At 45.6% G+C, this 14,280-nt stretch overlaps 1 protein-coding gene across 10 annotated transcripts in view; it reads right to left on the bottom strand.

The window, feature by feature from the left end:
- TAF1 (TATA-box binding protein associated factor 1) overlaps positions 1–13,995 on the bottom strand; it is a 140,010-nt gene extending 126,015 nt beyond the window's left edge. For 5 of the 10 annotated variants that reach the window (XM_073358668.1, XM_073358670.1, XM_073358669.1 and 2 more), the window contains exons 1-5: positions 13,817–13,994; positions 13,530–13,647; positions 9,170–9,286; positions 7,650–7,763; positions 6,148–6,389 (exon numbers count right to left, since the gene is read on the bottom strand). In XM_073358668.1, coding sequence (XP_073214769.1) covers positions 6,148–6,389; positions 7,650–7,763; positions 9,170–9,286; positions 13,530–13,647; positions 13,817–13,942 — 717 coding nt within the window. In that variant the 5' untranslated portion in view covers positions 13,943–13,994. Of the gene's footprint in view, positions 1–6,147; positions 6,390–7,649; positions 7,764–9,169; positions 9,287–13,529; positions 13,648–13,816 lie in introns of all 10 variants that reach the window. The other 5 variants (XR_012160665.1, XR_012160666.1, XM_073358674.1 and 2 more) reach the window with 2 other exon arrangements.
- Between the last annotated feature and the right edge of the window lie 285 nt (positions 13,996–14,280).

Raw genomic sequence — 14,280 nt, 5'->3', positions numbered from 1 at the left:
CAGGACTTGTCCATCCCCTGCACAGCCACGCTCAGGAGGAGCTCAGACCCACCTCCACCTCTGGGAACCTCCTGCGGCTGCAGAAAGCTCCTCATTGCTGCCTTCAGAGTCCAGCTCTGAAGGCAGCACAGAAGTGTGGGTGGCAATCCTGTGACCCCCCCCATGACAGGTTTGCAACCCCTCCACAATCCCCTTTTGGGTCGGGACACCTAGAGTTACAACACTGTGAAATTTCAGATTTAAACATCTGAAAACATGAAATTTACCAATTTTCAAATCCTATGACAGTGAAATTTACCATAATGTACTGTGAATTTGGTAAGGCCCTACCTATGAGGGAAGATTGAAAACACTGGGTTTGTTTAGTCTGGAAAAGAGAAGACAGAGGGGACATGATAACAGTTTTCAAGTACATAGTAGGTTACTACAAGAAGGAGACAGAAAAACTGTTCTTCTTAACCTCTGAGGATAGGACAAGAAGCAATGGGCTTAAATTGCAGCAAGGGTGATTTAAGTTGGACATTAGGAAAAACTTACTGTCAGGGTGGTTAAGCATTGGGATAAATTGCCCGGGGAGGCTGTGGAATCTCCATCATTATAGATTTTTAAGAGCAGGGTAGACAAACGCCTGTCAGAGATGGTCTAGACAATACTTAGTCCTGTCTTGAGTGCAGGGGACTGAACTAGATGACCTCTCGAGGTCCATTCCAGTCTACAATTCTATTGTTAGTTGACAGCAGCAGTAAGTTGCTATCTTCTGTAAACCAGACAAGACTAGTGGCAGACAACCCTTGAACAATGGGTTACATATGGAGAAATAGCAACAGACTACATACCTAAACATACATTTAGCAGGTTCTTTCTGAGAGGCAATGTGGCTAACTGGTTATGACCTGAGCCTGCCATATCTGAGACATGAGTTCTATTTCTAGCCCGGACAGACATTTCAGTTACTCCTTCAGTAAAATATGAGTGCTTGCTTGCCTCCCAGGGTAAGGATGTGAGGCCTTGCTCAGTAATATGGCTTGTGAAATGCACAGAATTACCACCACCATTATTATTAATCATGTTTATTATGGTAGTGCCTAGGGCCCAACCAAGAACAGGGCTTCATTAAGCTAGGTCCTGTACAAACATAATAGTAGACTATCTCTGCCCTGAAGAGCTTACAATCTAAACAGACTAGTCAACAGAAGAGTTGAGGTTCATAGTGTTTTGGCTTCCAGGCCAGTGCACCTTCCCCAGGCCGCATATGGTATTTTGATGAAGCCATACAGCAGAGCCCTACAGCAGAACTGGGATCCCAAAGGTCCTACAGGACATAGATTCATAGTTAAGGTCAAAAGGGACCATTATCATCATCTAGTCTGACCTCCTGCACAATGCAGGCCACAGAATCTCACCCACCCACTCCTGCAATAAACCTCTTACCTATGTCTGAGCTATTTAAGTCCTCAAATCATGGTTTAAAGACTTCAAGGTGCAGAGAATCCTCCAGCAAGTGACCTGTGCCCCATGCTACAGAGGAACGCAAAAAAAACCCCAAGGCCTCTTCCAATCTGCCCTGGAGGAAAATTCCTTCCCGACCCCAAATATGGCGATCAGCTGAACCCTGAGCACGTGGACAAGATTCACCAGCCAGATACCAGGAAAGACTTCTCTGTAGTAACTCAGACATGTTGCCATAATAGCAGGAGCAGGTAAAACGTACTTTGTTGGGGGTGGGATTGGGGGCAGGGGGGAAGACAGACAGACTGTGGTAATTAGTTGGAAAACACTTTAAAAATTGTAAAACTTAAATTTAAGTGAGGGATAAAAAGAGATTTCATGTCTAACAGACAAAGTATTTTTACACAGTTTAAATAAGATTTGTTCTATTCTTTTAGTAGTAAAAATTGTGTCTGAATTCTGTTTATATACATAAAAAATATATTAACCAACTGTGGGTTGGTTGGTTTTTTTAGTAGCACAGTGGAATATTTTTATTTCCCCCTGTCATAAATATAAAGGGAAGGGCAAACACCTTTAAAATCCTTCCTGGCCAGAGGAAAAACCCTTTCACCTGTAAAGGGTTAAGAAGCTAGGATAACCTCGCTGGCACCTGACCAAAATGACCAGTGAGGAGACAAGATACTTTCAAAGCTGGAGGGGGTAGGGGAAACAAAGGTTCTCTCTATCTATGTGATGCTTTTGCCAGGAACAGAAAAGGAAAGTAATCTACCTAGATATGCGTTAGATTCTGTCTTGTTTAAATGGCTGATAAAATAAGTTGTGCTGAATGGAATGGATATTCCTGTTTTTGTGTCTTTTTGTAACTTAAGGTTTTGCCTAGAGGGATTCTCTATGTTTTGAATCTGATTACCCTGTAAGGTATTTACCATCCTGATTTTACAGAGATGATTCTTTTACTTTTTCTTCAATTAAAATTCTTTTTAAGAACCTGATCGCTTTTTCATTGTTCTTAAGATCCAAGGGTTTGGGTCTGTGTTCACCTATGCAAATTGGTGAGGGTTTTTATCAAGCCTTCCCCAGGAAAGGGGGTGTAGGGTTTGGGAGGATTTTGGGGGGAAAGACGTTTCCAAGCGGGCTCTTTCCCTGTTATATATTTGTTAGACGCTTGGTGGTGGCAGCAATAAAGTCCAAGGGCAAAAGATAAAATAGTTTGTACCTTGGGGAAGTTTTAACCTAAGCTGGTAAAAATAAGCTTAGGGGGGTTTTCATGCAGGTCCCCACATCTGTACCCTAGAGTTCAGAGTGGGGAAGGAATCTTGACACGCCCCCTACTGTTCTTGTCAACTGCTGGAAATGGCCCACCTTGATTATCACTACAAAAGGTTCCCCCGGCTCTCCTGCTGGTAATAGCTCACCTTTCCTGATCACTCTTGCCACAGTCTGTATGGTAATACCCATTGTTGCATGTTCTCTGTGTATATAAATCTCCCCACTGTATTTTCCACTGTATGCATCCGATGAAGTGAGCTGTAGCTCACGAAAGCTTATGCTCAAATAAATTTGTTAGTCTCTAAGGTGCCACAAGTACTCCTGTTCTTTTTATGGTGGAATTTGTCTTTCTTGAGAGATCTAAGGTGGAAACAGGATAAAAATGCAAGAAAGATTGCAGGAGTAGGACTTGCATGCAAGACAGGAGCAGTATTAAAAAAATAGTCCTGCACAGGGCTCTACCATACAGCATTTGAAATAAGCCTCTAACAAATTCTACTGTACACATGCAAATAATCATTTTCTGTGATTTATAACTAATCTAGATGGATTTTCACAAGGACCAAAAAACAAAAAAAACACATTTAACCTCAGGGTCTATAAAGAGGGGAAGGCTCCAGGCAAGGATGGTCTGACAGCAGAAGTGCTTAAGGCGGGTGGTCAGGAACTTTGGAAAGCTCTCACCCAAAGGTTCAGCCACTACCTGGAAATCCAGAAGATACCATCCACTTGGAAAGAGTACAATACCATCTTGCTGCATAAGAAAGGCAATCAAGAAAATCTAAAGAACTATCACCAGATCTGCCTGCTTTCGCATATCTATAAGTTGTTCACTAAAATAATAAATCGACTGTCGCGAAACCTGGATGAACAGCAACCTAGAGAGCAGGCTGGCTTTCGAAGGAATTACAGCATGATAGACCACATCTTCACTCTAAACCAACTACTAGAGCGTTCAAGGGAATACAAGTTCCCTTTGTGTATTGCCTTCGTGGACTACGAGAAGGCGTTCAACAGCATAGAAACTAACACTGTTCTTGAAGCACTTTCAGAACAGGGCATGAGCGCAAAATATATCACATTACTAAAGGAAGCAAACTCTAGCTGCAGCACGCACATATCGCTCTTCGATACTCCCCTCCGAATCCCCATCGAGAAAGGTGTGAAACAAGGAGATACAGTTTCACCAAAACTATTCACAGCCTGTCTTGAATTGTTTTGTCGATAAGCAGACTTGAAAGGCGGGATTAATATCAACAGCGAGCGGCTAAACCATCTCAGGTTCGCAGATGACATAGTGCTGATAGCTGAAAACACAGCCCAGCTTGAGAGAATGCTTAAAGAACTGAAGCCGAAAAGTAGTCAAGTCAGATTAAAAATGAACTGGTTGAAAACAAAATACATGAGATCAGATATTCTGCCAAGAACCCAAATAACTCGTGGAGGAGAGCAGATCCAAAAGGTTGATAAATACGTTTATTTGGGTAAGGAAGTCAACATGCGCCACAATCAGAAAGGCAAACTGTCACACAGAAAAAAAGCTGGATGGTGCTATTCAATGACATCAAGGACATCCTCCAAGGAAAGATCAGCAAAACAACTCATGCGAATCTTTTTAACTCGACCGTGCTTCCAGCAATGTTATATGGCAGCGAAACATGGTCAGTGACAAAGACTGAAGAACTTCAACTGTCTGTCACACAGAGGGCAATGGAACGAATATTTTTGGGCATTTCGCTCCGTGATCACAACCCCAATGAAATAATTAGGCAGCAGTCTGGAGTGCGAGACGTTGTTGAAAGCAGGCTCAGCAAAATGCAGTGGACGGGACAACTCAGCGACAACAGATGGACTGCAGCTATATCCAAGTGGTATCCGCGAGAACAGAAACGGCCAGCAGTCAGCCTCCAAAAGAGATGGGATGACTTCCTAACAAGGAGATATGGACAAGCATGGCGAAGGATGGCCAGAGCGAGAGAAGATTGGAAGACGTGTTGTGATTGGCTCAGTCTCAACTGATGAAGGACCGACAGTCTACGCTACATCTACACTATTCCCCTGCCAAATTTCAAGATCCTGCTACAAACCCCTAAGGTGCTAGTGCTCTTCAAAAAATGGTTGAAAAACTTGGTTAACAGTAGAGGAATAATACACCTGCCAATCTTGTTCTCCAAAATAGCTACATCATTTTTATTAACACTCTCCAGAAAAATTCAACTTGTGGCAGAGACCAAGAATGGAAAGTTTCAACATGAACTGTAGATGTTTGGCAAAGTTTTAAACTGGAAACAGGGGTAGTAAAAGGAAGAGTTAGGCAACTTTAATAACTGTTGTCATTAACAGCTCCACCTATAATAAAGGGGATTTAAGTAGGAGTAACTGGGACAAGATTAAGAAAAAAAATTAGCATTTAATTTGAGGAAAATCTTCCTGACAGTGAGATATATGAGGCTGGAAAACACAGTCTCCTGACAACAGTGGTGGAATCCCAGTTTCTTGCCACATTTAAAAATTGATTAAACAGTTATTATTTGTATTGTGTTAGCACCTACACAGGTCAGGGCCTCACTGTGCTAAGGACCATAGAAACACACAAAGACAGTCCCTGCTCCAAGGCACTTACAAGATATTAGCAAATTTACAATAGGGCTCAACTCTACAGCTCCTCCTGGGAGAGGACTTAAGTGTTTCATCCAGTTTTTTTATGACTATTATTAGTAAACATTTACACTGGAAAAGCATCCAGCAGCCCCACTCAGGATCAAGACTTCCTTGTGCTGGGCGCTATACAAAGACATGCTCCCTTGCCTTTAGGAATTTACAATCTAATAAGATGTGGACTATAAACAGTTTGCTACTTAAAATCACCCTCATCTTCATCTCATCCTAGCCGTTACTATCAGCTGATTTCTTATAGGAGTCACAGACACATTGGGTTTTGAGGAGGGATTTAAAAATGAATCAGTTCAGGGAGAAAGTTCCCTGAGTTAGGGAACAAGGAGCAGAGACATTTGTGAGAAAAGGTGACAAACAAGTGGATGAGGCTGTGACTAACTTCAGTGATTCACCTGTAATCTGGAGAAGGGTACTCTCTCCCCATTCATAAAGTGCTTTGGGATCTGTGCACCAAAGCTCTATAGAAGGGTAAAATATATACGTCAGAACCTAATTTACATGAAAAACTCTTTCTAAGAGACACCTCCTGAGAGTAGGAGAAGCACTATCCAGCTTCCCATGGAAAGCAGTCACTGATGGCAGCCAGTAAACAGACACAGAGAAATCAGAGATGGAGATGACAATCACCTAGCCCCTCTCACTCTACCAAGCACACATTTACTAGGATGGCTTTTTTTCCAGTCTTAAGTGTCCCAAGTGACGGAGTTTCCATCATTTTCCCTTGGACACTGTCCCCAACACATACAATACCTTGCCAGGCCGGAATTCCGGGAACAGCTCGGTAACACTCGGCAGCTGTTTGGTGGCATCTCGCTGCATTATTCCTGCAAGAGGCAGTGTCAGTTTCCCTTCCTTGGATTCTGCCTGCCTTGCATCTTGGGGTCCCATCTCTGACTCAGAATCAGAAGAACTGCTGAAATCCGCCTTCTCAGAGGTAGCAGAGGACGGAGCAATGATGGAGGGCAGAATGATACCATCTCCATCTTCAGATACTACAATAGAACAAGTATCTTATGAACAAGTTTCCTTTCTTGGTCCCCAGCACTACCCCTTTACTCCACAAGCATTGTTTCCTGATCTTAAAATATGCTGAATCTAAGGGCTTGGCTGCACTTGCAAGTTAGAGCGCATTAAAGCGGCCCCAGGCACCCTCATTCCCCACCCGTCCACACTGGCAAGGCACTTAGAGTGCCTGGACTCTGCAGCTGGAGTGCTCCTGATAATCCTCCTCCACAAGAAGCATAAAGCTTGCTGCGCCCCGGCTGAAACACCTGGGCATCAGTGTGACCGAGGTGTTGAATTACTGCACTGTGATCGGCCTCCGGAAACGTCCCATAATTCCCTGAAGTCAAGTGACCACTCTTGTCTCTGTTTTGAACTCGGCTGTAGGAATGCAGATATCCCCTTTCAAAGCTCCGTTTCTGACATCCGGCTGCTTATCTGCTCTGGGACAAACCAACCATTACTGTGGAATGCTGTGTGTGAGAGAGAGAGTGGAGGGGGGGAAGGGGGGGTCTGCTGCTGTCTGAACTTACAAGACAGTATGCTGACACACACTCAGCACCCCAAAACCCACTCTCTCCCCCCCCACATACACACAACACACTCCCTGTCACTCTCCACACGTTTCCCCCCCCATTTGAAAAGCATGTTGCAGCCACTTGAACGCTGGGATAGCTACCGCAATGCACTGCTCTTTGTGGCGTTGCAAGAGCTGCTTATGTGGCCACGCCAGTGCACTTGAATCTGACAGTGTAAACACACAGCAGCATTTTCCCTGCTGCGGTCTCCGAAGGCTGGTTTAACTCCCAGAGCTCTATATCTGCAAGTGTAGCCATGCCCTAAGCCTCCATGTTTTATAGTTATTGATTCCTGTTCCAGTTTAGCCTTTCAGTGCATCCCTAGATCACCTCTGCAACTCACAGTCCCCGCTGAGAGAAGGCAAAACAGAGAAGCAGGTGAACGTCACAGGTTGGTTTGATTATGAATCTTAACATTACTGTTGAAAGTGTTAACATCTTTTACTCTATATTTTATATAAAAGCCAGTTACTCCTAAGCAGCGCTACTTCTTTGCATAATTGGCCTTCAGATCCAGTCTGCAGGATGGATCTTTGACAAGATCCCAAACATGCTACAGTATAAAGCCACTGCACAGAAATGCTTGAATCCTTGATTTGTCACATCCTGTCATCCCAAAACTCCTAGATTCTTCCCACAAGTTTCAGACAGAAAATGAGAGTCCTTACTCACCAGGGGCTGTTGCATCTTTTTCATCGTCTCTCTTTACTGGAGGTGGAGGTGGCGGCGGCATCAGCTTAGAATCAATATCTTCGCAGTCGGCATCATAATCATCCTCATCTTCATCTAACCAGTCAAAAGGAGACAATCACCTTCAGAACATGTGACCATACTGGATCAGACCAATGGTCCATTCAGCCCAGTATCGTGTCTCTGGCAGTGGCCAGTGCCAGATGCTTCAGAGGGAATGAACGGAACACGGCAATCATCAAGTAATCCATTCCCAGTCATCCAGTCCCAGCTCTGGCACTTGGCGTTTAGGGACATCCGGTACCTGAGGTTGCATCCCTTACCATTTTGGCTAACAGTCATTGATGGATCTATCCTCCATTAACTTATTTATCTTTATTAAAAAAAATAATAAAAATTTAAAAAATCCACTTTCAAGGATACCCAGACACTCCTACCCCAATACCACAACTAGGGTATCTCACCTCCACCCCAAACCACAGAAAGGACCCTGTCTCAGCATTAACTTATTACAAATACCTTTCCAGTTTCTCAAATAGATCACCCAAAGCTGCCCCAACGGTGGTTTCCCTGCACTCAACGGCTTACAAAATCAGGGCTTAAAATGTGGATGAGTAGGGGAGCATGAAAACTGATGAGAGAAACATGAAAATTCAGAACAGAAACCCTAGATTACTGCAACATTCCTAATTTCCTGCTCCTGACTGACAGGAGAGGAGGTGGAAAGTTCCTTTAGGAGACAGGCAGCAGATTCATCAATTGCACTAGCAATAACACAGGGGAAAAAAAACTGCAGATGTTTACAATTCTGTATCCTACAGACAGAGATCTCCTATATTAGTCCTCATTGGAGGAGCATAAAGGCCAGCCTCACCCCTCCTTATAACCTGTGAAAGTCGTGGTAGAACTTGGATGAAGATGCCTCCTCATGAGCAGCTGCCATTAAACAGAATGCTAGGGAAGGGAGATGGGGAGAAACAGAGGAGGGGTGTCATTGGTTTGGGTAATCCTCCAAGGGAATGGGCCTTAGCCCCCTCCTGTGACTAACTGATTTCCCCCCAGGAGATAGGTCTGAGACCAGGAATCATGTAACAGCCTGTGGCCTACCCTGTCCTTAGATCAAAGACCAACCAACAACGCACTTTACAGGAACACCTGTGAGAAGGAGGTAGGATATTGCAGAAGACCCTGGGTCAGGGAAAACAATCTGGTTTATCTATAGAAATTATGATGAGCTGTTTTGCTTCAGAAAAATAAACCCAGCCCCTAAAGAAAGGGACTGAAATTTCACCACCCTCATGTACGTTATTTGATGTGTAGGCCATTTATTTGCCCCACTGGCTTACATGAGGTTCGTGAAGCAGGCAAAGAACATGGCAGGAAAACGATGATTACAGAAGGATCACTCTCAACAACAGCAGCAAAAGCCAATCCTCCCCACAGAGACGTACCATTAACTGTTAATCATTTTGTCTATGTGTACTCCTACCACCGCCAATTACCTGGTCTTCGAATTGGCTGAAGGGTGCCCATTGCCTGCCTGTATCTGCGACTCTCATCTTCAGCCACCTCATTAATATCTGAGTAATCAACAGCATCCTCTGTGCTCTTAACCCAGCCTGAGGAGGAGGAAAGACTTGTCATACAACAAAATCATATCCCAACATGTACTCACCACATCTTACCTCATCCCATCTTAGTCTATCCTGACTTCTCCATCCGCCTACCCCCTCCTTCCTGCTGTAACTTCTTTCCACCCCCTTCTATACTCTATTTTACTGGAGGAGCAAATACAACCCCTGTATTAAGGTTACCTAATGTTTTCTATTCTAAAAAGGTCTGGTCTTTCTTCCCTTCCCCTGCCCCCAAGAGCTCCAACACCTTCATGGTTTGCAGCAAGACTTTGAAATCTGGAAGGTGGATCATTGGGGTCAGGGAAGTGCCAGTCTCATGGAAATCTGTTCAGATTTGGCAAAGTTACAAGCTGCTGAGACAGGCCCTTTGACCCAGAGGTAAGTACACCACCTGGGAACCAGACCATGAGTCCTAATTGAATGTCTTCTACTGATGAACGTTCGTAATTCTGTACTTTCACAACTGTATCAAGCAAAGCACCATATCCCATTGGGGGGTTACAGAAGCTATTACTATTGCAAAAACAAATCCTATTAACTGCCACACTGCCTCTCAGAAATAACTTATCATATCTTTGTCCTCTGCTACGCTGTCTGTAAAATAAGTCTACTCATTTATAAATAACTCACTGTTTCATTGTGTTACGTACACTCCTATGAACAGCCTTCTACTGCTGGCAGCTAATGTAATTAAACTGCAGTCAAGGAGTCTATGCTGCAGTCTGAGTGATGATTCACACCCGGCTGATAATGCATGATGGAGTGTTGCTATAGTTGCAAATAATTTGTTTTCAAATCTTTTCCAAAAATAAATTAATTAAATTAAATTAAGAACTCTTAAAAGAATGTTAGTGAGGTTGCAAAAGTCAAGCTCGTGAAAGTTAAGAAATGCCAGAACTAAGGCTGCTCTCAAAACCTTGATGTTGCCCCCTTTTGTATATGCACGATACAGTCTTTAATTACACGATCACTTTTTCCACACAATTCCCGACTCATTTAGCATGGAGGGTGCTCGGGGCACGAACGAGGGCTGTGTAGTGAATGATGCTGTGTCAGTAGGACACCAGCTTCACTTGCTCTTGAAGTTGAAAGGGGTATAGAGAATAAGGCAGATGACTAGGAAGAGAAAGGACAATCTCCACCCAAAATTGGGTCTGTTACCATTTGTGAGATACTAACCACTACAGTAATGAGCAGTACAGAAGAGCCAATAGTGAATTTCATAATTCTATATTCAGTGCAGCATTTGGATAGTGTGCAATAAATAAGCGCCAGAGCCACGTATTGAATGATAGAAAGCAATACTGAACAACTGCCTCATTCACTGAGCTATGTTCCATCCTGGGGGAAAAGTGGAACATGTACAGAAAAGAAAAACAAATTATCTGATCACGTCATTAAAAATCACCACAATGCTCATGTACAAGAGACAGACTTAAGACTGAACAGGCATCCTTAATTCTGGCATTTCAACTTTCAAACACTTTACTTTGCAACCTTCATATTCTTTTAACATAAGTTTTTTGTATTAAACAAAATTAAATCCCACAAACAGTGAGCGGGGAACTTTACAGATAGGTATAAAGGCAGGGATCCCTGGCCCTATGAGCAGACAATCTATAGACAACATGTATAAAGGCAATGGAAAGCAATTGGGCAGTGAGATTTACCCAAGTTTACAAAGCTAGGGCAATACCTTAACCCTGAACAACAGCAAATTGTCTAATGATAAGATGAGGTTTGTACAAAGATATTGGCAGGGTAGACTCTGGCCCTTATGTTGGAATTATTTCTTTTCTTATTAAAGTTACTGCTGCACTGAGCATCACTCAGTGAGAAAAAGACATTTCAAGTATTCTCAGAACCAGTGCTATTTCTGTCCTTTATTTATTTGTATTACAGTAGACTGCAGTACACAATGTTGTTTAGCTACACTGGTCCCAGGATACTAGAGAGACAAGGTGGATGAGGCAACATTTTATTGGACCAATTTCTAGAGAGAGACAAGCTTTCAAGCTTACACAAAGCTCTTCAGGTCTGGGGAACTAACTCAGGTACATCTACACTACAGCACTTAGCTCTAGCACTTATGGTGGAGACACTCTAAGTCAGTGGTTCTCAACTGATTACGAACTATGGGCCCCAACCCTTGCTGCACAGGGAGGCTGGCTGCCAGCCAGCCCGACTCGGACTGCAGAGCTTGTGGGGCCAAGTGGCTTCCCCGACCGCCGCCACACTGGGCGGGCCAGCAGTCCGGACCCCGACCCCTCCAGGGCAGCCCAGACCCCAAACCCGTCGCACCAGGGCAGCCCAGACACTCCCATGCTGGGCAGCTGGGAACCTGGAACCCCAGGCACACAGACAGACTTTAGAACATAGCTAAGCTGGGCCACAGCTCTGTGCTAATTGGGCCACATGCGACCGCGGGCTGAGAATCGCTGCTCTAAGCTGATGGGAGAGAGATCTCCCATCGGCTTAATAATGCTTGCCTCCGCAAGAGGCAGTAGCTATGGGCTAGTCTACACTGGCAACGTTAAAGCGCTACCACAACAGCGTTTTAACACGGCTTGTGCAGTCGCGGCACAGCGTTGGGAGAGAGCTCTCCCCAAGCTCTAAAAAAACCCACTTCCATGAGAGACGTAGCTCCCAGTGCTGGTGTACTGTTCACACTGGCGCTTTACAGCGCTGAAACTTGCAGAGCTCAGGGGCTTGTTTTTTCACATCCCTGAGTGAGAAAGTTGAAGCGCTGTAAAGTACCAGTGTAGACAAGCCCTAAGTCAGTGGGAGAAGCTCTCCCACTGACATAGCACTGTCTACACTGGTGCTTAGGTCGGTATAATTTACATTGCTCAGGGGTGTGGATTATTCACATCTCTGAGCGACGTAAGTTATACCAAAGTAACCTGTAGTGTAGACAAGGTTTCAGTGCCATTGCTAAACACAAGGTCTGAACAGACTGTTTAGCTTAAGTAGTTAACACACATTTCAAGGTACCACTCAAGGTGAAGCGGCCCATTAATACCCTTCCAGTCGTAGGAAGGAAAGGGTGGATAGCAGCTATGGGGATTGTTAGTGGGTTACAGACTGTTGTAATAAGCCATAAATCCAGTATCTGTATTCAATCCATGATTTTTAGTGTCTAGTAGAGTAATGCATTTAAGTGCCCTGATTCATCTTTTGAAAGTGTTGTGCAGGTTTCCTTTGAGGAAGAGGACCAACACATCAGATATAGACTAATCTGTGAAAATCAGTAACCCACTCCCATGGGCATAGTAGTGTCTTCACTAAAATGCTACAGCAGCTGTAGCACTGTATGTGAAGACAAGCCCTGACTCCCCTGAGTTAGTTTCCCAGACCTGGAGAAGAGTTCTGTGTAAACTCGAAAGCTTTTCTCTCTCACCAACAGAAGCTGTTGCAATAAAATAAGTTACCTCACCCACCTTGTCTCTCCAGAACATTACAGTGGCACCTAGAAACTTCAATTGAGGATCACAGCCCTATTGCGCTATACGATGTGCAAAACAAGTAATGAAGACAATAGATCAATGGATCAATAGGTTTTACAATTTAAATAAGTCCAAGATGCAACGGTGAAGTGGAGACACACAACTGAGTAGGAAGACAAGGTCATAATAAATTGGAATATTAAGTAGTATATATTTGTTAAATAGATGCCTCCATGCTGGTTTGGTTGTTTTAAAGACTGAACAAGAGACCATAATGATTCACTAAACATGCAAATATACAATAGTGCACCACAGTTACCTTCTCAAGTACAATTGTTAGGCTTAGGTATTAATACATTAGTGATGCAACTAGGACAGTTCATGCCTCATAGTTACTGCCTCCGCCTTCCTGCGGATTGGCAGATATCAAAATGCGGCTAGAGCGTCAACAATGAAATTACGCGTTCCGTTTCAGTAAGAAGAGCTAGAAATGCACCGTTACTCTTTAAAGAGAGGTTTCAGAGGAGCAGCCGTGTTCGGCTGTATTTGCAAAGAGAACAGGAGGACTTGTGGCACCTCAGAGGCTAACCCATTCCTTTGAGCAGAAGCTTTCGTGAGCTACGGCGCACTTCGGCTTCATGCTCAAATGAACGCGCTAGTCTCTAGGGTGCCACAAGTCCTCCTGCTCTCGCTAAGAAAACCCTTCGATGCGATAACATTCGACTGGGCTGCGGTAGCTACAACCGATCCAGCCCAGACCTGAACGGGTGTTCGGGCCTCACCCTCCTCATCCAGCTGGGCTCCGTCAGTCTCCGCAGCGTCCTCCTCGCTGGCCGTGATCTCGGTGATCAGGTTGCCCAGGCCCAAGGCGCCCAAACCGGCTAAATGCTTCTTGGATTCCTGGAAGAGCGGAAGACAGGACCGGCCGTTAGCGGCCCCGCGCCGCGAGGGGTGGCGCCCGGGGAGCACCAGGGCTACGTTCCCGCCGCGGCGAGAGGGGCCCGGGCGCGGCCAGCCGGGGCGCCTGCGGGCAGGCGGAGCCCAGCGGCCCCAGGGCCCCGCGCCTCACCTTGTCCAAGACGCTCTCCCCCTCCAGCTGCCCCGCCTCGTTGATGTTCCCGAAGAGGAAGCCGGCCAGGGAGAAGGGCCCGGCGCGGCCCCCCTCCGCCTCCTCCTCGCTCTCCGAGTCCGACATCTCTCCCGCCTCGGCCCGAGACGCGACCCGGAAGCAGAAGCGGGGCGCGAGCGCCGCCGGGTCACGCCTGCGGAGAGCACCATAGAGAGCGCGCGGCGAGAGCGTCCGCTCGGAGGGGCGGGGCCGGCGCTGCCGGGGCGACAGACTCGGCCCAGCCCGCCGCCGGCTGCCGGGGGAGACGACGGCAAGGATCGGCGCTCGGCGAGCGGCCCGCCGGCGGTCGCTTGAGCGGGTCTAGTAAAGACCCCCAGGTCGACAGCGGCTCGCTCGCCAGTCCCCCTGCCCTGCCCGCAACGAGAGGAGTGTCTCCCGTCGGCCCCCGCCGTGTGGACCCGGGT

The sequence above is a fragment of the Lepidochelys kempii genome, chromosome 9 (assembly GCF_965140265.1).
Source record: "Lepidochelys kempii isolate rLepKem1 chromosome 9, rLepKem1.hap2, whole genome shotgun sequence".
Classification (NCBI taxonomy): domain Eukaryota; kingdom Metazoa; phylum Chordata; order Testudines; family Cheloniidae; genus Lepidochelys; species Lepidochelys kempii.
Note: the sequence above shows the minus strand (reverse complement) of the source record. Positions and strands in the feature narration are given on the sequence as shown.